Source organism: Calidris pugnax, unplaced genomic scaffold (assembly GCF_001431845.1).
Source record: "Calidris pugnax isolate Ruff unplaced genomic scaffold, ASM143184v1 scaffold44, whole genome shotgun sequence".
Lineage (NCBI taxonomy): Eukaryota > Metazoa > Chordata > Aves > Charadriiformes > Scolopacidae > Calidris > Calidris pugnax.
In genome coordinates, this window is record NW_015094506.1 from 5,567,669 (window position 1) to 5,594,655 (window position 26,987).

The following is a 26,987-nucleotide window of genomic DNA, read 5'->3' on the forward strand; positions in this document are numbered from 1 at the left end:
GGTGTGGTGGGGCCATGGGATGTGATGGGGCCAGGGATCAAAACTGTAGGAGAAGGAAACACAGTGGGAGGAAGGAGCATCCCCCTCCAAAGGCAGCGGCAGCCAGGAGCATCCGCATGGCTCTCCATGTGTCCCCTCCAGGGCACTGCCAGGCACGGACACCTGCCAGGGCATGAGGGGATGTGATCTCTGCACCCCGACATGGCCCCTCCCTGCTCCCCACACATGTGTGCACATGTATGTGCACACACACACACGTATGTGTGCACACACAGAGTAGGGACAGCGCTCGCTCTGCCTCTGCACCGTGGGCTGACAGCCAGGAACCGCGGTGCCGGAGGAGAAAAGGTTTCTCACACCTCCACAAGCGGAGCTGAAGGGCAGATCACTTTTGATCAGCCAAAATGTTCCCAATTTCCTCTCTCCGGGAAAGCAGAAGGAGGCCTTGCAATCTCCTGAACCCAGTAAATACCTAGTGGGAGAGAACGCCCTTTCTCAGCCCCGCTGGAGCGAAGCCACAAAGGGTTAAATCTCCCCCTCCCTAAACAAGCAGAGATGCTGAAACCACCGGGGAATAGGGGGGGAAAGGGGCAAGAAAAGGCCCCTGCATTGTGCAAGGGGGGCCCTCTGGGACACGGGGTGCTCATCGGTGGTGGCCCCCCCATCCCTATGACCCTGCCCACCCAAGCCGGGAGGCTGGCGGGGGCCTGGGATGGAGCCGGGGGAGGGTGCGCGGGGGGAGATTTTGCGGCGATGTTTAATATTCAGGTCACATGACGATGGCAGCAGGAGCAGCACCAGCATCCCCGCTCTGCTGAAATAGCCACTGGAGAAGGAGGGGAAGGAGAGGGGGGGAGAAGAGGACACAGGGAAGAAAGAGAGAGGTAAAAGCAGAGCCTTGTAGCCCACCGCGCCGCGTCAGCATCAGGCTAGAAAAGTCGGGGGAAACCCACCCCCTTGGGAGAGGATTCGGAGACAAAGGAAGCTTCATGTTCAAAGGTAGGATGCTCTGGGCTTGGCAGGGTTGGAGGATGCCGGAGGGACGCTGCTGGGGCTTTTCGTGCAGGCACTCTGCCGTGCCCCCACGCCGCCCAGCTCTGGCCACGGGGGAGGAATAACCCCAAAGGGCAGTGGGGGAAATCCGTCCTGGCTTTGTCTTTCCTGTTTTTTTTTCTTTGTTTTGGTGGCAGCGGTCTGGCATGAAGGAGAACGAGCAGGGCTGGTTGTGGTGTTGATGGGGAGTAGCTGGCGCCAGGGGCTGCTCTGAAAGAAAGAGATAATCCCAGCTGGTCCAGAGCTGGGGAAAGCCCACAAGCTGCTACGAGTCTGGCTTGTCCCTTGTCAATGACAGGCAGTTGCTTTGGGGGCAGCGGGGACATCCTATGCTGCTCCCTGGGCATCTGTGCAGGAGCCAGGGGGAGAGCAGGCAGGGGACAGGCAGCTGGGGTGACATGGGCACCCTAGTTCAGGGGTGCTCAGCATCCTCTCACCTTGTGACACAGCCGTGCCACCCAGGCAGTGAGCTGGGATATGGAGTAAGGACTGCACAGCCAGGAAGCAGCACCACGGGTACGGTCGGGGGCTGAGGCAAGTATCTAACCCTGCAGCAGCTGGGCTGGGGACATCATTCCCAAACCCTTTCACATCCAGTTTCTGCATCTCCAGAGAGGCTTCGGCACATGATGCCCTAGTTTTCACTGCAGCCCTGGCAGAGCCGGGCTCCTGCCCAAGGAGCTCCTGCAGAACGCTGAGGGGAAGGAAGGCTGCTGCTGGGAAGGCTGCGGCAGCCCAAAGGGCTGGGATGAGTTTTCCTGCCTCATTCGAAATGCCCGGTGATCCTCAAGCTAGGAAAAAAGATCTGGTAAGGAGCATGGCCCTGTTCTGCACCCTGAGGTCAGGCGGTGCATCCGGCATGGCTTGGGCTTTGCCTTGCACAGCTGGGAGAAATGCCCTGGGGTGATCACAGAAATGGAGGGGAAAGGGATTTTTCCGGTGGAGGGATGCTCGGTCCTCACCTCTGTGGATCTGAAACAAGGACCAGATCCTAATGCCTGCAAGCCCCAGGGAGGCTGTGCTACTGAAGCAGCCGCTTGCTTTCCTTTCTAGGGATCTGGTGTCACCCACTGGGGACCCACTCCTGCCAGCAGCCTTCAGGGTTGGAACCCATCCCTCCTCCCCATCTCGTGTCTGCAGGGAGTGGGACCATGTGTCTGGGGCCATGCGGGTGGAAGGGGCTGGGGTGAGACGTGCGTGTGGATCCTTGCCTCCAGCCAGAGTGGGACGGCCTTGTGCCACAGAAGGAGGAGAGCTGCAGCAAGGCTGTCCATGTGTTATGTGGGGGTTAAATAGCCTTTCCTTGCTGGAAGCTGGATTGTGGTGAGCGACTGTTTGCAGCCCTCCCTCCCTCCTTCCCTCTTACCACTCAGACAAAGGATGGGAAGGCAGGGGGGAGGGGATGCAACTGTATCTGGGTTATCGGGACAGAGTAGATGTTAGTCCCTACTACCTGAGCCCCTAAGTGACCTGCGGGAACACTTCTGTCCCCAGCTAGCTGCTGCCAACATCAGAAGCAGGTGGACATGAAGGATGCTCTGCAGTACTGGTGTCTGCTGCTGGCCACGTACACCAGCCTTCCAGGGAGAGGTTTTGGGGTGGGTCAGTGGGTGCCAGAAGCAGGAGCTAGCTGGGACTGCTGGGACCTCTCCGGGCATTCGTTGCCCTTCTGGCCCTACTTGCCCCGGCCTCAGATGCTGCACCGCTCTCTGCCCCAGAGCTGGGTGGAGCATCTCCTGTAAGCCAGAGATTGTCCTCTGGCAGCCCAGCCTGGGCCACTTCCCACTGGGAACCAGGCAGCAGAAATGTCATCAGTAACCGCCCTCTTAAATGAGCTTCGCTTAGCACACAGAACAAAGCAGCAGGGAAAAGGGTGGCAATGCAAACAGCGGATGTAAGTGGTTAACCTTGGCTAACCCTCTATTCATTATCGGCTGTACTGGCCGTAGTGCCCTATCATGTATTCATTACAGGGGACAGCTGGAGGGGCTACAGGATGTGCCTTGGATGCATAATGCTACCCCTTGACCAGTCTGTCAGAGCACTAATGAGGCTTCCTAGCAGCGTTAGCATTCCTGCATGTAAAACAGAGCCATTCCCCAGAGACCAGGTAGACACGTAGACACGTCTCAAGGTGATTTTCATAGCTCTGGCCCCGGTTTTGCACACCCTGACCTCCTCAGCAGGCTGTTTCCTCAGTTGACTCCTTGGATTCCTCCCTGGGAGTCAAGAGATGGAAAATCCTGTGAAGAAAGCTGAGCCCTCAGGTACCTCTTTTCAAAATGGGGGCTTCTCATCCTGAGGCTGTATGGGAAGGCCCCCCCACAGAGAGGAAGGTAAGCGACTGAGGGGAGAAAAGGAGGTTGTCTACCCCGAGACCTTGAGTGTTCAAAATCAAAATGCCCAGGGCAACAACGCTGATATAAAATCCAGGAAATATTTAAGGAGACTTCTAGAGATCTTTTGTCTCTGTTTCAGAGCTTTATATAGGTGCTCAGGAGCCTAACTCTGAAATATCGGCTCCAGGCACTACAAGCTCCTGGTTCCAGCAACAAAGCCTTTAAAGGGATGGCCACGTACTGTGATGTCCACAGCAGAGTTAGCAACAACTGCCAGCTGTGGGCAAAGCATTCCTTGGTGAGACTGAGGGATGAGTTATGGACTTCTTAGTGAGCCTGGAGGTTGACTGCCAGCAGCTCCCCTCCTTCCTCCTCCCTGTGTAAGAACAAGGAGCTGGAGGAATAAAGGAGAGGGCAACAGACTCCCTGAGGACAAGCTACTGCCCGGGGAAGCAAAGGGATCACAGCCCACATGGCCCAGGTCCTCTACCCATCCCACACAGCTGCTCAGCTGGGCTTTCTTCCTACCTCAACTTGTTCCCTCTCCACCTTGGGGGTTTGTTTTCCCCCATTACTGCAGTCTCCAAGTGCCTCACTGGGGCCACAGCCCCCTGCTCCACATCTCCTCATCATTCCCTGTCTCCTTCTCTCTTCTCCCTGTCTTTGGGGTAGGTGGGACCCCAGCAGGGCTGTGTGGGGTGCACGCTGGAGGATGCTGCAGCAGGATGAGGGGCACAGCACAACCACACAACTATGGTACAGGTGGTGTGGGGGAGCCCGGGAGAGGGTGGAGCGAAGGGCAGGGTGTGGGAGAGCTGGCTGGCTTGGCCCTCCATGCTGTGCCAGAGAGATGGGCTTTCCTGGCTGGCAGCAGCTTTGAGAAAGCTGGAAAAAGACAACAGGAGCCCCAGGGGCTGCTTTGTCAGCAGGAAAGGCACAGACTAGCTGTGACGGGTGTAAGAGAGGATTGCAGCGGAGAAGCGCTGGGCTCGGCAGGCTGCCTCCTCCGGCAGCTGCCCGGCAGCATGAGGTGCTCTGAATTGCCAGCCTGGCTCAAGCCAATGGTCCATCTTGTGCTCTGCTCCCCCCAGGGTGTTGCTCGCTGCTTCAGGAGACGATGATGATAGCTCAGAGTGTCTGCTCTCCATGGGGAAGAGCAGGAGGGGGGCCATCCTCCAGCAGACCTCTCCCCTGCTGGCAAGGTGGAACAGAGATGGTACAAGAACCTTCAGATGGTACCCACAGAGCTGTGCATGGGGGGCAGTGCTGCCCCCCTCTCACACGGAGGAAAGATCCTTTCTCCCAGTTTAGCATAAAAGTCTTCCCAAGCAGTGTAAAAGGAACTGGGTGGAAGCACCCTTCTCCCTGCCAAGGGCGGCCCTTCCTCAAGGACACGATAGTGGGATATTAAAGCTTATTTAGAATGTAAAACCTTCACTGTGTAGAGCAGCCCTTGTGTCTGCACAGGATCTTTGACGTGGCAATGGGAGGCAGGGTCACCAGCCAGCCATGCAGCCTGTTGCAGTCCAACTCTGTCCTTGAACAAAATCTCTCCCCAAGCCTGGTCTCTGCCTGGCCTGGCTGAGCTGTCCTGGGGTCCCCGGACTGGTGCTATCAGTGTCCCCAGGCCAGTGACCTCAGAGTCATCTTCCTCTCCAAGAAGCATGTATCACCCACCAAATGGCCGTTGCCTGCCTGGCCACTCGTGTCCTCCTCTGCAGGCAGCAGGTTCCGCTGAGAGGAGCAAAAAATTCCACCAAAATGATGGAAAGAGATAATTTAGTGTGAGATACTTGAACTGAAGTGGCATCCAAAACAAGTAGAGTGCTTACCAAGCGAAAACACATGCTGTCCCTGTCCTGGAAAAATAGCCATCTAATGAGACAAAGCATGGGGGAGTGAAGTAATTAGAGTGGGAGAGACTCTAGTTTGCAGCTGGTTTGTATATGAAAGGTATTTGATTCTCATCCCCTTCATCTTCCTTTCTAGATTCATCCCTCATGCCTCCCTTCCCCACCAATTACAGCTTTTCTTCTGTGCCCTGTCCTCTCCCAACCTTCGGTTTCCTCCCAGCGGGTGGGAGCTACTCACTAATGAGACAAGAGACAGAGATAAATGGACGAGGCCCGCCCCAGCAGTGTGTGCCATCACCCAAAAAAAGAGTTAGAGAGGCCAGAAAGCCCCCAGGGCCTTTCTTTTTTGCCTGTTTGTTTTACACAAAGAAGCAGCAAGGAGGGGGAGGAGAGGAGGGAAGTGTGCAGATAATTAGCTTATTGATCACAGTGATTAGTTTCTTGAGCATGGAAAAACCCATCAATCTATGGGCAGCAGGCAAGTGCAGAGGTTGTGGCCATGCTTTCACTTCCACTACTGCCTTCTTCTGAGGAGCTCAGCCTGCACAGCATGGCTGGTAATGCAGCCGCCGCTGGCAAGGGCTGAGCTTGCAATTCCTCACAGTAAATTCTAAACTCTCTTTCAATGCTGGGATTTGACAAATGATAATTTTTGAAAGTCTTTGCAAATTTCATGCTAAACTTGGAGGGGCAAAACACTGATGGTGCTGATGAGAACTGGGAGACCAAAATGAGGAGACATACATAGAGCTTTGGGCAGCTGTTTAGGAGCCCTCCCGTCTTCACTGCGTCTGCTCTTGCTGTTTGGAGGTAGCCATCCTGTGTTCGGAGTGACACATAGAAGGGTGTGCTGGAAACTCAAGTAGATGTTCCTCCATGAAGAGCCCTACTGCTAAAATCTCGCCATTCAGTCATCCTCAGTAGCCCTTGAAATGGATGCTCAAAGTTGCCCTCAGCCCCTGTGACAGATCAGCAGGAAGGTCCTTGTTACAGCTCAGTGATGATTTTTCATTCTTCCCATGCAGGGCCAGTGGAGAGCAAAAACGAAGCAGCCATGTCTGAGCTGGTCCCAGAGCCGCGACAAAAACCAGTCGTACCAATGAAACCCGTGGGCATTAACGCCAACTTGCTGGGCTACATCGGTATTGACACCATCATTGAGCAGATGCGCAAGAAAACCATGAAGACAGGTTTCGACTTCAACATCATGGTTGTAGGTAAGCAGGGACCAGCTGAGGTGCCAGGAACCATGGCCAGGGGCTGTCTCATGGGGCCACATGGGAGGCAAGCCCTGCAGGGAGGGTATGAGAGAGCAGGCAGTGCTTGCCCTGTGGGAAAGGAGAGCCTGCACAAGGCAAGGAGACACCTACACCCCCTTCCCCTGCCAGCATGACTCTGTCCCCTGGGCCTGCTGTCAGATGTCACAAGCTTCCTCTTTGTGATCCTCAGGTCAGAGTGGACTGGGAAAGTCGACGTTGGTGAACACCCTCTTCAAATCCCAGGTGAGCCGCAAATCTTCAGGCTGGAACCGGGAGGAGAAGATCCCGAAGACAGTGGAGATCAAAGCCATTGGTCATGGTAAGAGCCAGGCTGCTGGGGTGGAGGCAATACTGATGCTTCAGCACAGTCTTGCAGAAGACCCCAGTAGTCTATGAAAACAGTTCTTCGGTGTTAGGCAGCCCTTTCTCCATGGGGAGCTAAAGGACAAGTGCCAGTTTTAGATGCTCTCAGACCCAGCTAAGGCTTTTCTTAAACAACAACACCGCTGATGCCACTGCCAAAAGTGAGGTGTAGAAAAAGAGTTCTAGATATTTCTTCTGCCAAGACATTAGTCTGCATGTGTGGATTAAGCCTTGCTGCAAGTCATTCCCACCTGCAAACTTTCAATATTCTATATAAATTGTATTGGTGGGTCCCATCCCAAGCCTGGTAGAGCACATCTCCTCGTGGCAAAGCATCAGCACAGCTTCTATGGTGGTGCAGAATAATGAGTATTATCTCAGATTCAGGATGACGTGTTGGAGGGGAGGACAAGCTGTGTAAAGTAGGTACCACATACTAAGCACAAATTCGTTTGCCTGTGCAGCGTGGTATAAGGTGGCTTTGGTGCAGAAGTTACCAAAATTTGGGGTCAGAAATGCAAGTGGGGATCCCAGCTGTTAAGGCATGACCCAGCCCGGCCTGGTCATGCTTGCTGGGCAGTGAGGAGGGCAGAGTGCTCTTGTTCCCTTTCAGGGCACAGAGCCATGTTTCATGATGGAGCAGGTCCCCGGGGAGGCGTATGATTGTCTGCAATTTCTTCCCCAGTCATTGAAGAAGGTGGTGTCAAAATGAAGCTGACAGTGATTGACACGCCGGGATTCGGGGACCAGATCAACAATGAAAACTGGTGAGTTTTACATGGTTAAGACCTTGTGTCCCAGAAAGGGCTGGAGTTAAGATGCTGTATGGAGTGACTCTCATCTGCTTGGCCTGGAAAGTGTCTGGGATCCTACTGCACTCAGGGGGCCAGTAATGGAGTCGTGAATTGCGAACACCGTGGGTCTGTGTGCATGCCTGGGACATTACATAGCGAGTGCCTATTTCTGTGCCTAGTTACCGAAACTCTTAAACGTCTCTGCTGATGGTGAGATGCTTGTGGTGAATATATTTTATGCCTGAGCCTGCTTTGCTGCTGTCAGAGCTGGGAACACTGTAGGCAGGAACACGAGGAGATTTGTACCTACCTATTGATCTCTCTCTCCCACCTTAACAGCTGGGAGCCTATCGAGAAATACATCAACGAGCAATATGAAAAATTTTTGAAAGAGGAGGTGAATATTGCAAGGAAGAAACGAATTCCAGACACACGAGTGCACTGCTGCCTCTACTTCATCTCCCCTACAGGCCACTCGTACGTACACCCCTCATCCTTCCTCAAGCCTCTGTGCCAGAAATACGCCCTGCACTGCTCCAGCTCAGTGATGGACCCAGGGGTCCTGTCTGCAGGGCTGGCTACTGTTTAGCTTAACTTCATTTTCTGTGGGGCTTGAAAGGGTCCAGGATAACATGGGCAGGAGAAACGCCACTGTGTTTTTTGGGAGAGGGCAGGATGGACGGGAAGAAGGAGATGAGAGCACAGTGCCAGCAAGCAGGCTACATACAAGGGAGGTTTCAATGATGCTCTGACGCTGGGAGAGTTACTAGGATGAAAGGCAAGGAGAGTAAAGTGATCCCTTCCATATTGTTTCTTCTTGGGCTGTAGCCTGCGTCCCTTGGACCTGGAGTTCATGAAACACCTCAGCAAGGTAGTGAACATCATCCCAGTTATTGCCAAGGCTGACACCATGACCTTGGAGGAGAAGACTGAGTTCAAACAAAGAGTGAGTATCTCCTCTCTTGCATGGGATCCTTCCCTGCCTTGGCTTGGAGGAGGGAAAAAAGCAACACAGTCCCCAGAGTATGCACAGAGTCTAATGCTGGGTTGGTGGGTAAGTCCTGAAGATGCAGCTGTTTATGGCTCTGAGGGCATCTGCTAGAGGGGGAAGAAAGGTGTGTATCCCTGTGACATCTCGTGATACACTCTGTCATGGGAACTGCAGCGCTAGACAAGTGACCGGAGTTGAGGAAGAAAGATTTATCGTTGCTGCCATGTGTCCTCACTTTGCTGCACAATTCCCTGGGGATAGTCCTTCCAGTCCCTGCTGGCTGGAAGGATGTCCCAGATGTGTTTGCCTGGCCATCTCTCCTGCCTTCCCTTCAGGCTTGTGTTGCTTTGTGCTGCAAAATGTCTCTCTGCCCAGGTCCGCAAAGAGCTGGAAGTAAATGGGATCGAGTTTTACCCCCAGAAAGAATTTGATGAAGACTTGGAGGATAAAACAGAGAATGACAAAATCAGGGTAGGAAACATTTTATTATGGGAAGGGAAGGGGGTTACAATTAACGAGTGTGAAACAGGTATGTGTCACTAGAAGGTTTTAAGAGCTTCATGGTCCCTGAATGAACGATGCAATGGGTGTAAGGGATGGTCATTCCTCCTCAGCTTAATTTGTCCCTGTTGTTACTACAGGGTGCTACAAAGGGTGAGTGAGGAAGGACTATGTTTCACCTCCTCTTGCTGAATGCTCTGTTTGGCTGCTATTAAGCACCAAAGGGGCCTGGGGTGTGAGTGATGTCCAGCCTCTGTTCCAAACAACTGCCCCATGAGCTCCCTTCTCCTTCCCTTCTCAGAGCAATAGAAACTTTCTAGCCTGTGTTTCTTCATGGCTAGGTTGTACCCAGGATTATATCTGTGTTCTTGTGCCAACACTGGCTCAAGGCACTTATAGAGAACTATATTATCCTCTGTTGGCCTTCTGGTTAGCTAACCAGGAGACAAGCTCCTTTGGATAAGCTTCCCATTCCACAGTAGTCCATGCTCTTAGTTGCGGCGGAACTCAGACACAGACCAATTTGATCATGCTGAAGCCCACTTTATTGTTTTAACAAACTCTTTTATATCTTTCTTACAAACGTGTGTCCATGTATAATTGGTTCACTTAAAATCCAACAGTTCATGATTGGATTACTTCCTCCTTCTTTGTTCTCTGCTGTAACTTCAGTAACTTTCCTCTGCTGGCAGTCTGACAGGTCCTTAATCTTATTTACTCCCTTCTTCTCCGGACTCTCAGGCCTCTTCAAGGATACACAAGGCCGATGCTAAGGCTCCCACAGATGAGCCAAGGTTTCCCACACTTAGTCACTTTTTTCTGTGCCTGCTCCAGTTTGATTTGATTTTCTAGCACTAGAGATGGTTCACCATGCTCCCCTGTCTCTTCTGAGATCTGAACTGCTAAGCCCGTGAACCACATGTGCTTTTCAAACAATCACATCACACTGATGGCTTGTGGTCATCTTGTGACTGACTAGCACGTGGGGTCCTTCTACTCCTTCAGTCACTGCTTGTTCATGAGCTCTGAGGTCATAGGAGAAGCTGGAAGTAAATGGGATCGAGTTTTACCCCCAGAAAGAATTTGATGAAGACTTGGAGGATAAAACAGAGAATGACAAAATCAGGGTAGGAAACATTTTATTATGGGAAGGGAAGGGGGTTACAATTAACGAGTGTGAAACAGGTATGTGTCACTAGAAGGTTTTAAGAGCTTCATGGTCCCTGAATGAACGATGCAATGGGTGTAAGGGATGGTCATTCCTCCTCAGCTTAATTTGTCCCTGTTGTTACTACAGGGTGCTACAAAGGGTGAGTGAGGAAGGACTATGTTTCACCTCCTCTTGCTGAATGCTCTGTTTGGCTGCTATTAAGCACCAAAGGGGCCTGGGGTGTGAGTGATGTCCAGCCTCTGTTCCAAACAACTGCCCCATGAGCTCCCTTCTCCTTCCCTTCTCAGAGCAATAGAAACTTTCTAGCCTGTGTTTCTTCATGGCTAGGTTGTACCCAGGATTATATCTGTGTTCTTGTGCCAACACTGGCTCAAGGCACTTATAGAGAACTATATTATCCTCTGTTGGCCTTCTGGTTAGCTAACCAGGAGACAAGCTCCTTTGGATAAGCTTCCCATTCCACAGTAGTCCATGCTCTTAGTTGCGGCGGAACTCAGACACAGACCAATTTGATCATGCTGAAGCCCACTTTATTGTTTTAACAAACTCTTTTATATCTTTCTTACAAACGTGTGTCCATGTATAATTGGTTCACTTAAAATCCAACAGTTCATGATTGGATGACTTCCTCCTTCTTTGTTCTCTGCTGTAACTTCAGTAACTTTCCTCTGCTGGCAGTCTGACAGGTCCTTAATCTTATTTACTCCCTTCTTCTCCGGACTCTCAGGCCTCTTCAAGGATACACAAGGCCGATGCTAAGGCTCCCACAGATGAGCCAAGGTTTCCCACACTTAGTCACTTTTTTCTGTGCCTGCTCCAGTTTGATTTGATTTTCTAGCACTAGAGCTGGTACCCCATGCTCCCCTGTCTCTTCTGAGATCTGAACTGCTAAGCCCGTGAACCACATGTGCTTTTCAAACAATCACATCACACTGATGGCTTGTGGTCATCTTGTGACTGACTAGCACGTGGGGTCCTTCTACTCCTTCAGTCACTGCTTGTTCATGAGCTCTGAGGTCATAGGAGAAATTCTTGATGTTATTTCCTAAATGCTGCTCTTTGTGCCTCAAACTTGCTTTTTCCCAGATAATAACCCAGTCTGCCTTTGTACTGACAACACCTCTTGGCCTTGTGATGCTTGTGCATTAATTATCCCACTCATCATTTTTGTGGCTAGGCCATTAATGAAAATAGATTGGCCTCTGTGGCAGTCCTGAAGTAACTCCAGAAGTCTTGTATTGCAGCCCGATTTCAAGTCCCCCAGTTGTCACAGCCCCAGCAGAAATTCCCACCTTCCCCATTTTAATTAATCATTTCCCATTTGGCAATACATCACACATTCTGGAGAAGACTAGATGGGTTTTCCTTCTTCTCCAAACTGTTACTGGTTTTGAGGAGGGCTCCACATTTCGTTCTGCACTTCAGCATCATTGCCCTAGGTTTGGATAGTCTCACACATAAGAAATAAACTGCTTTATAATCTCCATTCCTCTGGTAACTGCAGTCCCTTCCCAGGCCCAGGGACATCTATAAAGCAGAGTAAATCTATGAACATCTGCACAGCCTTATAGATAGCAGGGACTCATGCACTCTATGTTCTGGCAACAAATAGTTTTTCCCTGTACTTAGAAATATTTGTGTCTCCAACAGCCTCATCCACTGTCCCACTTCTCAGGAAAGCTGCACCCCTGCCCCATTTCTGACCTTTCTCAGTACAACCGTTTCAGCCATAAAACTTGTTGAATGTTTACGTGTCTTGTTGGGGAGAATTATTTTGAGTCCTTTCCTTCTCCTGGTGAAGAACTACAAACACCTTGAGAAACACTCACTGGAAACTATCCATATGAGCAGCCCTGTGCTCCAGGTTATGCCAAGGTACTTCCTCTCTGGTCACCCCCCTCTTCAGAAATGACAGAGCCCTTGGCACTGTTGCAAGCTACCCACTAAACTTGGGGGATGTGTGGACACCTGTAAAGCAAGGGCCCAAAATGCAAGGGATACACTGAGGGTTGAAGAGGAAAGCCAGTGAAGTGTTGTTCTGAAGAACATATTCCCTTGAAGAAGGCTTTGTGTTGTTGAGCTGGGATGAGGAAAGGTGGATGGTGCTGCTCTCTGGAACGGGTTCAATAGGTCTCCCCCCATGTCTCTCCCCAGCAGGAAAGCATGCCCTTCGCAGTAGTGGGCAGCGACAAGGAGTACCAAGTGAATGGCAAAAGAGTCCTGGGCAGGAAAACACCTTGGGGAATCATTGAAGGTAAAAAAAAAACTTGCTTCTGGAAGTTGAAAGTATCTCTGCAGGCCCCAGTAGTAGACAAAGGTCCAAATAACATGCTCCATGGCTACCTTTCCATCCCTTTTGCAATAAACTTTTTGAAACCAAGCAAGGGGAGAATTCCAAAATAGGTCTGCTGGGAGGGAACTGCCGTGGTCAATGTGGTACCACTACTGCCAACTGGCAGAAGCCGGAGCTACTCTGAACACCATGGTGTGTGAAGCTGAGCTCCTGAGACTGCCTTGGTTTTCAAATGAAAGTTCACATGTGACTGCTCAGCACCTGGCAGCATGTCTGCTCAGCGCCTGAGTGTGTGATGTTCACACAACTGTCTGTCCGTTCTGAAGTATGCAGGCTCTGCCCACCTGGAACCTGCTCCATGGCAATGACCTCCCATGCTCTGCAACCACAATGGGTGTTGCTGAAAAACTCAAACATAACAATGGCTTGCTTTCTTTTCAGTGGAAAACCTCACTCACTGTGAATTTGCCCTACTTCGAGATTTTGTCATCAGGTAAGGCCGTGGTCATGCACCAGTTTGCTTTTGAGCAAGGAGTCTTCCTGAGACCCTCTTAGAGTGAAATAGCTCCTATGAAAAGGAACATAAAGTACATTTGAGGCAGTGAAAGCTTATGTGGGGTAGGGTTGGATTGAGTTAAAGGGTAGATACTCTAGTGCCTCTCTTAGTGACACTATGTCAAGTAGTGGACCTGATACAGCCTCCTGGTGCTTCCTTGTCTCACCTGTGCTTCAGATGAGGTAAGCCCACGTCTGCTCTGACACACTAGGATGGCCAGTAGCTGTCCCACTGGCACAGGTGTGAGAAGGGCAGAATACTGGCAAGCACAACCAGGTATTTCTGCCCATATCCTGCATCCTACATATGTGTTCTTGAATGCTGATGCTCCAGCTCTCAGCTGTGCGTGATGGCACCCACGCCATCCATGCAGAAAGATCTCAATTAGCCAGACTGACTGAAGAAATCTCCTATTTATCTCGGGCAACAAAACGATCATCGGAAGATTAATACTGACTGCGCTGATATTGGTCATCGTATCTTCTTTCCAACCTCATCTTTGCTTTGCCCCCTGCAGGACCCACCTTCAGGACCTAAAAGAAGTGACCCACAACATCCACTATGAGACCTACAGGGCCAAGCGGCTGAATGACAACGGAGGGCTGCCCCCCATGACTGTTGAGACAGAGGAAAACCACGAAAGTAACCTGTGAATGACCCACCCACCCCCAGCTCCGCTGTCACCTGGTGTCTCCGGATACAACAACCCACCCCTGCTACCCTTGACCCTCCCATGGGCCTGTCTCTGAAGCATGTGGCGCATCCTCTGTGTGCGTGAGAGGATGCTAGCGTGAGTGCGTGCGTGTGCTGAAAAAGGGACCAAAAGCATCTCCCCCGTCCTTCCCAGAGTGTCCTCATTCTCGGTTTGTTTTTTGCACAGCGGACTGTCCGTCATCTTCCTTTCTCTTGTTTCTGTGTCTCAGCTGTGTGTCTTGCCTGGGGGGAATAGGGATGGGGGGAAGGATTTCTGGGGGCAGCGGGGCTTTGGAGGTGGGAGGTGTTGGGGCATGCTGTGGTTCTAGTTTTATCACTTGAAGATATGGCAAGGAGAGACTCCAGGAGAGATGGTGCAGTCAGAGCATGCAGTGTCTTAAAGTGATGGCAGCAGAGCTTTCTCTTGGGTCCTCGGTGGGTGGGAAGACAGCTGGTTGGTCTGAGGGCATGGTGGCCCAGCATTTTTTACCCATTCTTTGCTGTGGCTTCCTAAGGGGAAATGGCAACTTGGAAGTGGTTAGATGGGAGAAATGACAGACTGACATGTTCTATGGTTCAGGGGAAGTGACCAGTGGGAGGGGACAGAATTAGTTCTTGGGCTGTAGCATCTATTTGAGAAGCATAAAATACTTGGGGGAAATAGACATATTTTCCGAAAGAAACAAAATGCAGAGGAAAATAATATGTTCCTGCTGCAGAGGGTGGATTTGCCCTGCCCAGCACTAAGGTCAAAAGTCCTGCTTGTGTCACAGGCTTTTGATCCTGTGCAGATGAGACCAAGCTGTCCTGAGGTGACCCCACCTCATCCCCCATTGCAGCAATCTCTCCTCACCAGCACTGAGAAGGTCCTGGCCAAACCTTTCCCCCACAACAAGGTCCCTCTGCTGTGGGAGCACAGGGAAGACAGTGCCATGGGGTGTCCCTGTCGGGGGCTCCCCCAGGGACAGCCCCACTCAGCACAGGGCCTTCAGGATCTTGGAGGAGTGCAAAGAGCCATGGATTGAGAAGCCCTGGGCCAGGGTGTCTCCCTGGGTCTCCAATGGTGGTGGGAACACAAGAGATACCTCCTGCTCACTGAAACGGCCGCCGTTGCTACCCCAGCAGTCTCAGCCTGTGTTGCTCCTCCGCTCTCCTACTCCCCTCCCAGCTTCCATGTCCTCTCCTGTGCTTTTGTCTTCATTCCCTTTTAGTCCTCCATAGCTTGCTTGTTTGCTTGCTTCCTTCCTTTCCCTATCCTTCTTTCTCTGCTCTCAACCCATTCTGTCTCTCCTTCCTTTCCCCGAGTACCTGAATCTTCCTCTTCTCCAGGCTGTTTCCTCCTTCTCCCTGTCCCAGCTCTCACACTTCCTCTTCCTCAATGTGCTTTTCTGTTGGGTTAAGAAGCTGATGGTTTACCTTCCCTGGAAGGGACAGGGAAGGAAGGTAAAGACCAGGAGCAGAAAGACGTACAGCTTTACTGAAGACTATCTGCTTGTGTCAGGGCTGGGTGGGCAGAAGGTAGGAGAGGAGAAAATGACAGATGTCCTGATTTTGTCAGTCTCTGCCTGTCCCCTAGCATGTCACATGGATGGGAGGGAATGTCAGTTCCAGAACAATAGCTGGTTGTGCTTAAAACGCATGTGCAGAATGCCATGGCATGGGATGGCAGCAGTGCAAGTAAGGGGAAGTGCAGTGGGTTTGGGATGGGGGGCTTGGAGAGGCTGGCATGGGAGGGAGGAAGAGGTCCCAGTGAGGGAGTAGCAGGGGAGCCAGGACTGAGGCTGATTGACAGAGCTGTAGAGGCGCCATGGCTGGCAAGAGGGTGTTCCAAGCCTTAGTAGAACTGTCTAAGAGCATATGTCCATGTTGTGGCTTTCTCTGGTGCTGTCACTGCAAAGCAAAGGTCTCTCCACTCCTGCTCCCCACCTGTCCACACAACTGCTAGGACATGAGGGCTATACTAGTCCTTCACAGTCCTGTCACACCCACGTTCACGGCTCCTGGTGTTCCTGTATGCAGAGTGTGCACATAGCCTTGCACCCACCTTCCCCCCTGCACCAGGCCTCCTTGGCCCCACAGAGAACAAAAGCCTCATCACTGGTGCCAGCAGCTGTACCATGGACCCTGCAGAATCCATCCCCGCTGCACTGCTACCCAACCCAGCACCCACATTGGCCATCCACAGCCCAAAGCAGGGTCAAAGCCTCCTCCCAGCTCGTCTCCACCAGCTGGCCAGGCGTGGAGGTGTCTCCAGCATCACCAGCTGCCAGAAGCATCTTCTCAGCCTACTCTGCTGTGGCTGCTCCTACGTAATGTTTTTAACCCAGTGCAACAGAAAAGACTCCTCCAGGGCTCCTCTTCTTCACTGCACTGAAGCATGAAGCCACACTCCATCGTCTTTAGTGGGAGTATTTGGAGGTGTTCCCTACACTTGCTTTTTCACACAGCTCTTTGGCAGCCGTGCGACTGCTCTAGAGGAACTCTCTTGCCATCGGGCTGCATTATGATCATTTCTACGACTTTTGGGCCCAAACAAGGGTTAATGCAGAGCCAACACTGCCCTGCTTATTGAAAGCAAAGCAGACCCCACGCAACAGAAGAGAGAGATTTTCCTTTGCCTCTAATGTGGACCACAAGGACAAAGCTGTGTGTTTTTCCCTCTATGTTTAAGAATTTTTGTTTGTTTGTAACAAAGTGGTTTTTAAGCTCTGCTCTATAAGTTCCTGCCAGATCATGGACGATTTCTAAAGGATCCATAAAAGCTCGCTGAGAAAAGCAAGCTCAGGTATTCCTCACTGCCATCTGCCCATGCAAATATCCTATCAGTAGCTGCAGATCTACCAGAAAGTCTACAAATGGCCAATCATCAAATATTTCCCATGAGGCGCAACAGCAGAAGTACTGTTGGGAAAAATTCTGTGCCGATGGATAAGCTGGGAAAAGCCTGAAGGGATCCTAGCTCTCGTGTGCCACCAGCCGAGTCCCAGGACGACCATGGCCAGTCAGCTGTTCCTCTCAGAGGTATCTCTTAACGGTATCACAGAGGGGTAAATGTTACACCAGAGGTTCCCCCTCAGTGCGTTCAGGGACTCAGAGAACGCTTCACCCCATAAGCCATTGACCAGAAAGTTTTTGCAATGCACGGTAAATCCCTAAGGTCGGGGTTTGTTTTTATTTAACACTGGACAAATTCCATTTGGGTAAGGAAGCCCACGGCAGGTGTGGCCGTGCTGTCAGCAGGGAGAGCAACGGAGAGCAGCGCGACGCGTAGGCACGAGTGTTTTGTGACTAGTTGTGAGGAGAAGGTCACTACGGCTCACGGCGGTCGCCGAGCAGACCGGCTCGGGGGACAGGCTGCCTTGCCACCACCTTTCCCGCCCCAGCGAAGGCCCCGGGAAGCGGCGCTGCCAGGCTGACGCGAACGGAGGGCGGCCAAAACCGCGCTTCAGCCGCACATCGGACCGGGGGCGGCGGGGGGCGGGAAAGCGCCTTCCACGGCCGCCTCGGGCCCAGGTGGGAGCCGGCCGCCGCCACGCCGGGGGAGGAGAGGCCGGACCACGGCCCTCTCCGGCGGGCCTGGGGCAGACTAGGCGCCCGCGCCCAACGCGGTGGCCGGGCCGAGCCGGACAGCGCCTCCGGCCGCAGCTGTAGCGTCCCCTCTGCCGGCAGCCATTAAACCGGACTCCTCTGACATCCGCCGCCGCCTCATTTCCGCCGCGCGCCGCCTCGTTTCCGCCGCGCGCGCGCCGCCTGCCGGGCAGGCGTCACTGACGGGGGCGGGGCGTCGTCAGGGAGGTGTCTCGAGGGGACGACGTCACAGGGTGAGGGGTGGGGCCGGTGCCAGCGCGGGGGACGGGGCAAGATGGCGCTGAACAGGAACCACTCGCAGGAGGGTGGTGTCGTCATCCCCAACGGCGAGAGGTACCGGGGGCCGGGGTGGGGGGGGGGTGGGGGGGGTTCTCCTAGCTCGGCCCCCCGGCGGGGGCGGCCTGGCTGCGGCCTGTGTTATTAAAGAGCTCCCCGGCGGGGCCTGGCTGGGGCTGACACCTGCCCCCTCCTCACCGCTGAAGGTCCGGCGGCTCTTCCTGCCGCTGCAGAGGGAGAAGAGCGAGCGTCAAAGACAAGGAATTGGCTTTTTTCTTATGCCATGCAATTAGTGATGTCAGAGGGGCAGAGACCACTTAAGGTAGGAGTCTTAGTCACTGGAATTCAAAGCAAGGAGAGCTTTTCGTTAGAGGTGAGGCCCGAGCAGAGCAGGTCCCCTCCTCGGGGCGGGAGGAGCGTCTCTCTCCCTGGCATCACAGCCAGCTGCTCGGCGCTTGCCTTCGCCCCGAGTGGGGATTGCCAGACCGGCTCGGCGGGCCTCGACTGTGTTTGGGTGCTCCCGACCTTGCCTAGGGAAATCCCCAAAACCAGAGGCCCAGTAAACAGCCGTCAAGTTGGTTTGGGCCTGGTAAACAGTAGGGAAGACTACTCTCTATGCTCCAAATAATGCTGAGTTAGTAACTGACTACTAATGCTTCAAGTCAGGGAAGTCCTTTGACAGGTAGAGCTTTTGCTGCTCTAAAGGTGATCGCCCTGTCCTTGACCTCAAGCTGTTCTTCAAGGTGCTGCCTACTGGGTGGGTGCTCTGCGGGGTGCACAGCCCTCCCGTGACAGCCCTGGATGGGCATGTGGGCGCAGACCAGTTCAGCAGCCTCATTATCCAGTGGTGGTGGCTTCGTGTTATTTGCTTGTGTGAGCAGCTAGGAAGGAGTAAAGTGGTTAAAGTGACCGCGTAGTCACTTCACTAGTGACTTCCCAGTGAGGCAAAGTGAAGCAAAACGCTGCTACAGGACGTGGTTGAGGAAGTGTTCTGGTAAAATCCGAGCTGTTGAGGAGTTGGTTCTATTTCACTTAGAAAAGTGTTTCCCCTTTGCGTTTTGGAAATGGAAAGAGCTCTGCTGCCTCACAGCCAGTCTGAGAATCTGCGTTGAGCTCAAGGATGAAGTAATGTCCCAGTAGAATTTCTTGGTCAGGTTGGTTTTTTTTCCTCATGAAAGCTAGACTTTTTAATGTCTTCTTCCTTGGATAATGTCATCTCCCTTCCTTTTCACATACATCTATACTGTGATGTTTTTCCTAAAAAGCACATGACCTGGAACTACAGGGCTTTTGGTTGTTTTCTCGTATGGTGGCCCTGCTGATTCCTCCCTTCCCCCAGAAATTTTGCAATTTCCTAAGTCGTGGCTTGATCTGGCTTCTACCCATAAGCTGATCAGAACACATATGATTACTTCAGATCCGGCTGCTCCAGATTTGGGTTAGGGTTTTGTGATTTCTTTTTAGATGCTCTTGAACCATAAAATGCCTTGGATTCTGCCACTGCAAGCTTGTCACCCCTAAGGCTCTTTTGTTTATTCTACAAATTTTCTTACTAGGTAGTATATTTAGGATTTGCGCTGTAGATTCAGCGAAATGCTTTCCCAAGTGGACTCTTTCATTTTTCCTGAAAATACATGTAATTTTTCATGCATCTCCATATCCCTGCCCCTGCAGCGTTCACAGTACTCATCTGACTGTGTCATTAACAAACTTTGCTCATGTTCCCCTACATATCCAACAATATTGCTGACATGACTGCCTCCTGCTTTTGTTCCTTAGCATGGTGCTGTTCATTACAAACATTTACTTAAGTCACGTGAAGCAGGGTCAGCAGTGAGGGTATTAGTTGAAGGAACTTCCTCAGTTTGCACAGTGGGTGCAGTGTTACAGCAGTGCTGTCTTCCCCTGCCGTGGCCAGTCCTGGGCTTGGGCAAGGACTGGGAGAGAGGCTTGCTCTGAGATGATACCTTGGCTTCAAGGGGGTGATTTCAGGCACCTCCACCCTTTCTGTGCCCTCACCTTTGGGCTGAGGCTCTTCTCATGTGGAGAGGGGAATTTCTCAGTCTGATGCTTTTGGAAATAAAGAGAAACTGTCATTTAAAGCTTCCCTTTATGGAGCAGGAGCAGAGGTTGTCACACGTGAGAGGATGAATTTTTCCACTCAGTAAATCATCCATCTCCTTTCAGTGTAAAAACAACAGGGCCCACATCAGAACTGGGTCCTTTGGGATAATATTCAGAGTTTCTGGTGTGCTCCCCCTCTTTCTGTGTGCTGGGTGGGTGTGTGTCAGAGCTGTTCCTGAGTTTCTCCCTCCAATTTTGTCCCTTAGCGTTCTCAAACAGTGTAAAGATGTGGAGCTCTCCTTCAGTGACGTGACGGGCAAGCCTGAAATCTTCAAAGGCACCAAGAAGGGGATGTTGTATCTCACCCCTTACAGGGTAAGTCTGATGCCAGCAGGGCTTCTGCTTTGTCAAGGGATCTTGTAGACTTTAGACTAGAAACCTAGTTGGTGATGGAAGTGATTTTTGTTATGGGAAGAACCACTGAGACTACTAGGTAGGAGAAGGGAAGATAAAAATAGGATAGTTCATGCCTGTGTCGCAATCCCAATTCCCTACAAAGGCATGTGCAGTCCTGGAAATCCCCGTCTAAAGAATATATTTAATATAATGTCTTAGTCAATACTACTTTGGAAACTGTCATAGCTTATATTTAAAAAGCAGAACAACAAAACTTGGTAAATGTGCATGTGTGTTTAGAGTGGTATGTTATTGTGCAATATACACGTTTCAGGTGAGTGAGCCATGTGCCACTGTTTGGGATCCCGCAATGTTAAGCTGTGAAATAACACAATGCATACTGATATGAGGAGTTAAGTTACCTTCTTTCTGGATCCTGTTACAACTATAACTCTGTGACCTCTCTTTATATCTAATTCAAGTAATTCAGAGGCGTTCCCTCCTGTCTTGCAGATGATCTTTGTGTCGAAGGGCAAGGATCCGATGCTGTCTTTCATGATGCCATTTTATTTGGTGAAAGGATGCTCGATCGAACAGCCTGTTTTCTCTGCCAATTACATCAAAGGACAGATTCAGGCTGAGGCAGGAGGTATGTGTCTGTGCTTTGTAGACTGAACTTTTCCCAGGTGTCACAAGTCCTTTTCTGCTGAACATGGCATAAATGGCTTATGGGCATAGAAAAGACAGACAGGGTAGCCGTGGCAGTATAGCTAGCGCATCCACGCTGAGGAATTTGTGTCTTCTGAAATTTAAGGCACTGCTTCTGTGTTACTTTCTGCCCTCAAAGATAGTAACTGACTTTCACAGGATAAGTTTTATTTAATCCTGTAACTTCTGTCTTGCTGTCTATGTCATGTTTACTCAGTTTCCACTTGGGCTATTTTTCCCTTGTCTTTGCCCTGGAAGGGTGGGTGAGTGACCAAGTCACCAGCCATTGGTATTGATGGACAGAATTAGCAAGCACTTTTGTTTTCTGGAGGTCAGTAGCCGCTTGGGTACATTTGCCTGCATCTTGGATGCTGCTGTACATCATTGATTTAGCTTTGTTCCCAATTTCATGATGAAACTGTACTAAGACTTATGGTCATGATCAAACATAGGGAATTGCAGAAGATAAACAGGGATTAAAAACAAAGTTTCTGGTTCACGTTTCTTCCCTCTTCAGCCCTGGAATTAGTTTATGTGCATTTTGATGGCATCTGGGTAGCTTATGCTTTTGCTTTGTGTTCATAACAATGTTTTAAAGTGACTGGGTCCTTTGGGGATTGTGGATCAGCCCACTTTATGGGGCTGAAATCATATGAAGACAGTGGTTTTAAAGAGGTGAGTCTCCAAGGGGGTGACTTTATCCATGGTGAATTGTCTTGTTCTATTTCTATACTTTATTTCTACATTGTTGCCAAGAAACTAATTCTACTTTTACTAACTTCATTGTGAGATGGGGAAGATAAATCTTATTTTACAAAATCTTTTACTTAAATAACTTTTTTCTAAAAAAATCAAAGCATCCCCCCAGGAGAACCCACTAAAAAAGCCCCTACAAAACAAAGCAGTCTTACTTATTTTGCAATATCATCACCTACTTGAATTTTTTCTGAAAAATTGCTATTATACCTAAGCATTGATAATCTGTCTGACCTTCTGTGGGTCAAAGAGATTAAAAATGTTGCATCTGATTTAAATCCTAACTTGTGTTGCGGATCCTGATCTGTAGTCTACTGAGGTCAGCAATAAAACCTCATTTGAAGGCTTTTAATTAAAATCCTCGGTGAATTAAGTGTTCTTTCTTTACACTGTGTTCATTATCAGGTTCTATTAAAAATTTCAGGAAAGAACAAAACAACCTAGTACGTAGAGTAGGCTGCTTCCACATAACTATAGTGGGGATCAACTTTTAAAGGGTAAAGAAATAAATTCCTGATCTTCTTGAGATACTATTTTGGGAGACATTTGGTAGCAACGCCACGATTCTTTCCCCCTGGCAATAGGATGCAGAATAGTTTTGAAATAAGGAAGGAAAAAATAGTTAGAGTATTACCTTTTTTGCTGTCTTGTCTGCTACTGAGGAGGTTAGTAGTCTGTTTCAATGACAATTTTCTCTCTCCTAGGTGGCTGGGAAGGGCAGGGGACGTTTAAACTGACTTTCAACAGCGGAGGAGCCATTGAGTTTGGACAGCTGATGTTCAAAGCTGCCTCTAGCGGTAAGGGATCTTCAGAGCCTGCGGTTCCCCCATGGCTGGCTGAGCTAGTTAGAGGATAGTCCTCTTTTTGAACTTTGTGGGAAGAAGGGTACACTATGTGCTCTTCCACAGCAATGTATTTTTTCTCTTTCCAGGGGAAGTTGTGTTTTCCTTTCCAATCCTTTTTCTTTATTTCCCCTTAGTGCTTTGTGCAAAGGAGTATTCTGGGGTTTGTGCTTTTAAGGTGAACCACCTTTTTCTACAGAACCTTATTCCTCCTGGAATAAAGTTAACATGTGATAGCGAAAAATTGATTCACTTACCTACCCTCAGCTCAGTTCTATAATAGTGGATTAAGATGGAGGAAATTGATATGTGTACATTTGGAGAGGGGAAAAATAAATTTAGAAAAATAACTTCTATTTAAAACTTTCAAATGGAGGGGGAAATGTACATTTTTCTGATGAGAGTTTTCTTTTTAGAGAAATGTGCATTTTAAAATGTACTCTTTTTTTTTTTTTTCTGATAAGAAAGTTTAAAAATAAGGAAAACCCACCCTACTGATTCTTGCTTTAGAATGGTCTTTTCTTCCAGCAGTGGGAGCTCTGTGATGGGACTGGTATTTTATAGATAGCTCGTATTTTTGCGGCTAGTTTCCTTTAGCACCCTGTGAACTTGCAGCAAGGAGACTAATGCTTTTCAAGCACAGTACTATGCCAGGAATGTGTCGTGAATTTAGATGAAGGGAAATAGTGCTGCATGACCAGGACTGTTTTCCTTTCATTCTCTACGTTTAGTTGTAACAAAAGGATGTCTGGCTTACTAAACTTGTGCTTCTCAGCTTCCAGTGGCGTTCCTCTCCAGAACCCTGGCTACGGCTATACCCCTGTTCCCGGAGGATATGCACCCCCCCCACCTGCTCCTGGGGGTTATTCACCGGCTCCGGGGGGCTACGCTCCTCCTCCACCACCAAACGGACCATATCCTTATGCACCACCTCCGATGAGCGCCTACGGACCAGCTCCACAGCCCATGGGATATCCATATGCCCAGACTCCAGGTTTGGAAGTTGTGTAATGATGACTGGCAGGGTGTGTTTGGTGTTAGTTGTTGGAAAAAAAAAATAAAAAAAACACAAGGGTATTATGAGGGTCATTGTAGTTTTGTTTCCATCAAGGATCCTTGTCCTTTCAAAAATCTGTCATGTGCTATTGATTGCATACGTGTGTCTCTATTGTTGCAGCCGGATGGGAGATGAAAATGTGGTTTGTCAGTTGTGCTGCTGATTGGCAGAGAATTGTTTGCTTGCTGACATGCTGGGCATTAGCAAAATGTCAAATCCCTGCTGTCTCCATCCCTGCCAAGCCCACAGAGCTTCCCTCACCACTGCTCTTGTCCAGAGCCCCTGTCTGCTGGGCCTGTTATCTCTCTTTCCCTCTGTCCCACTGCTGCCATCCAAAGCATCAATCTAGTGTCATCTTTTTCAGGTATTTACCCACCACTTCCAAACATGAACCCTGTGTATGTGCCACCTCCTCCCCCCTACTCCGGGCCATCTCCTGCAGGACCCTCAGCCCCCTCTGCTCCCCCAGCTTGGGTGAGCCCAGGGATGCCAGGTAAATGGGATGGGGGGGTTCCATGGTCTGGGTGCTAAAGGGTGTTTGGGGGCTTGGGGTTTGGGTGGCATTGTGGGCACAGCGTGGGGTGGGGAAGGTGTTGCAGGAGCTCAAAGTCCTCTTGATTCATTATTTGAGATAGCGTGGGGGGAACTGCTCAGCTCTGCACTGCACAGCTTGTGGCCAGCTCTAGCCAGCTTATGGCTTTCCTGAACTTCTCTGAGCTCAAACCCAGCTTTCTGTGATTGCTGCTAGCTCCTTGGACGCTTGTTGACTCCTCAAAAGAGCTATGGCTGGGGAGAAGGCTCTGGGGCTTGTGTCACTGCCTAAAGCATGTAAGATGGCTTCTTTTTCCTTTCTAGGGAGCAATAAGGCCATGGAAGCCGCTTCCAGTGCGTATTACAATCCAGCCAACCCACACAACGTGTACATGCCCATGGTGAGTACCGTGCCTGTGGTCTGCCTGTGCCTGCTCCCTCTTCTGTCACTCACAGAGGCAGCAGTTGGCTTTCCTAGCAAAGCTTAGCGTGCCTTCATTTTGGACATGCACAGAAAGTACGTGTGTCCCTGGGAGGTGTGGATTCTAGTGCCACGGAGAGGGCTCGTTAAATCGTCAGTCAGGAAAGGAGGAGTGCCTGAAGGTTCACCCAGTAACAGCCATTCAGTACAACAGAAGCTCTCTGCTTCTGTTGGGCCTGAAGCTGGGGAGAGTGGCCACTGAAGGATGAGAGCATGAGGGTTTAGTTTTAATTTTTTTTCTGGGCTGCGTGGAGCTGGGGAGGTCTTTTACAATTCAGTCAGTGGCAGCTGGTAGGTGGGCTGTAGCCTGCATCTGGTATGTGACAGCCAGTCTGCCTGTGCCCTTCACTGCCTCGCGTGGCTCTGTGGTGGGTGGGACGCTGATGGAGCAGCAAAGCTGGCCCCCAGTTCAGGGACTTGCTGTCTGCTGGGTCAGAACATCAACAGAGACAAAGCCCTGGAAGTGAAGGGGAGGATAGGGATTAAAACAGATTAAGTCTGTTTGCAATAGACCGTTTGTTACCTGGTTTTGAGGGGACCTTACTAGAAAACATGACAAGTAGCATATATTCTGGAGCGTAGCTGATACTGGAGAGGAATGATCTGGTGAAATGCCAGCTTCAAACACAGCACCCGGCTCTGCCTGTAGCTCACCGAAGAACAGTCATTTCTTGGAAGCCAAGCCTGGGAACGCCTGGGAAGAGTTCATCACAAAATCAGCAGGGTTGTTGACTCTTCTGTATCTCCTTCCAGGATCAGCCACCTCCTTACACACCTCCTGAGGATAAGAAGAACAACTAACAGAAGGAAATTGCAACCAGTCTCCCGCACTCTCTCTCCCTGAAGACAACTTGGCTGTTACTACCCCTCCGGTTAGCGTATCTCTAGGTCTCTTGGTATATACACAATATATGTAATGCTGGGCAGGGGAGCACCTGCCCTCCTTAAACGTAAAGTCAGTGGCAATACAAGGTGGAACAACAGCACTTCCCTGCTTATTTGCTTTATCTCATGGGGTTGAAGCACTAACCTTTTGCTCTGCCATTGGCTTAAGGAGAGAGATGGACTTCTTAAACCAGCAGTAGACCACATCACTAATCTAGGACTAAAGGCTCTGGGATCTTGGAGTAAAACTACTTGGAATGCCAAACTTTAGACTTCTTCTGAAGCACCATCCAAGAGGAAAGGCATAGAGAGCCCTGAGGTTCCTTGCATAAACTCTTGGGTGCCCCGGAAAGGTGTTAACTTTCCTTAAATTGTGGCACAGCTCAGCGTGAGTTGGGACTCTGGAAATCCTTTATCATGCTGGAAATGTGTTTCATCTCGTGGATTAAGAGTCATGGTGTGATGAACTTGGGAAGTGCATCCTAAGAGACACTGAAGCATTTGGCTGCGCAAGAGGGAGGGGCACGGGCCCCAGTCACCCCTGCCCTTGTAGACATTGAATAGAAAAGCAAACAGAGGTGTGTCTGCAGGGCAGCATGCTGATCCTGGCAGGCATGCCAATCAGTCTTCCTTTCCCTCTCCTAGAAGCAGGTCCCACGTCTGTGCAATGATCCTGTGTCGAGCAGCCCTTCTTCAAGCCTAATGGAGTCAAGTGCTGCACAGGAGGCTGCTTGCCTTGGAGCGAAATACGTTCCATTAGGAAGGTGACCTGGCACTAGCCTTGTCAGGAGACAGGTCCCACAGCCCTGGCTCCCTCTGCTGAGCAAGCTTGTGCTGTGTGCTCGCTCCACAGGGGAAAACTGGCCTCCATCTCATCCTTGGGCTGCTACAGCCAGGGCCTGTTTGCCCATATCTGAGCAGCGCAGGAGGGTGGGCGCTGTAGAAGTGGAGTTGGGTTGCTGAGGGGTGCAGCGCCCTCCCTCAGCTGGGAACCACTGCCTGGTGTGGATGCTACAAAGGCTCAGCTCTCCTGCAGAGACTGGCTGCTCGGCCACAACCTTTCCTTCTTCCTTAGGACATAGTGCCATTAAACCTGCTCTGAAGAGAGTCTCTGGTAGTCTGGTGGAGACCTTTGTGATCCTTTATATATAGGGTGATCGTACTACTTCCTACGGCCTTCCTACCTTCACAGTGAAGGGGAAGGAGTGTTTTCCCTCTTACTTCCCTGCTTGCCAGGGCTCTCCTGTTAAGTCAGGCTTGCACAACTTGCAAGTGTGAATTCCTAAAGCAGCCCTGCATGGGGGGTAAGTTAGTTTCCATATCTATGAATGTCTTTTAAGTCTGAATTAGAGATATTCTATTAACCCTGTATTTAAAAAAAAAAAAAATCAACCATGAATGTTTATAACTTTTTGGATTGCACTTTAATACAGGAGTGTTGATACCTTTTTCTGCCTGTTCACTGTTGTGTGTGTCTTGTGTTGACCTTCATTCTTGCCTACTGTACAAAAGGCTGGAACAAACAACAACCACTGGT

The 26,987-nt window shown here is 50.4% G+C and overlaps 2 protein-coding genes across 4 annotated transcripts; both read left to right on the forward strand.

The window, feature by feature from the left end:
* Positions 1-781: 781 nt before the first annotated feature.
* On the forward strand, positions 782-17,559 carry SEPT3 (septin 3). 2 transcript variants are annotated; one of them, XM_014963652.1, is made up of 10 exons: positions 782-999; positions 6,271-6,462; positions 6,695-6,823; positions 7,553-7,634; positions 8,001-8,138; positions 8,490-8,607; positions 9,028-9,123; positions 12,479-12,578; positions 13,059-13,110; positions 13,691-17,559. In XM_014963652.1, the coding sequence occupies exons 1-10, from the start codon at positions 990-992 to the stop codon at positions 13,824-13,826; spliced, it is 1,053 nt and encodes a 350-aa protein (XP_014819138.1). In that variant the 5' UTR covers positions 782-989; the 3' UTR covers positions 13,827-17,559. The 2 variants fall into 2 exon arrangements, with proteins under 2 accessions (XP_014819138.1, XP_014819139.1); XM_014963653.1 differs by lacking the exon at positions 782-999 and adding an exon at positions 1,726-1,861.
* On the forward strand, positions 16,755-26,912 carry WBP2NL (WBP2 N-terminal like). Of its 2 annotated transcripts, none has more exons than XM_014963655.1 (8): positions 16,755-16,887; positions 20,061-20,169; positions 20,704-20,839; positions 22,359-22,451; positions 23,272-23,490; positions 23,918-24,046; positions 24,409-24,485; positions 25,319-26,912. In XM_014963655.1, exons 2-8 carry the CDS (start codon positions 20,146-20,148, stop codon positions 25,364-25,366), a joined length of 726 nt encoding a protein of 241 aa, XP_014819141.1. In that variant the 5' UTR covers positions 16,755-16,887; positions 20,061-20,145; the 3' UTR covers positions 25,367-26,912. The 2 variants fall into 2 exon arrangements, with proteins under 2 accessions (XP_014819141.1, XP_014819140.1); XM_014963654.1 differs by lacking the exon at positions 16,755-16,887 and adding an exon at positions 17,698-17,787.
* Positions 26,913-26,987: the final 75 nt, after the last annotated feature.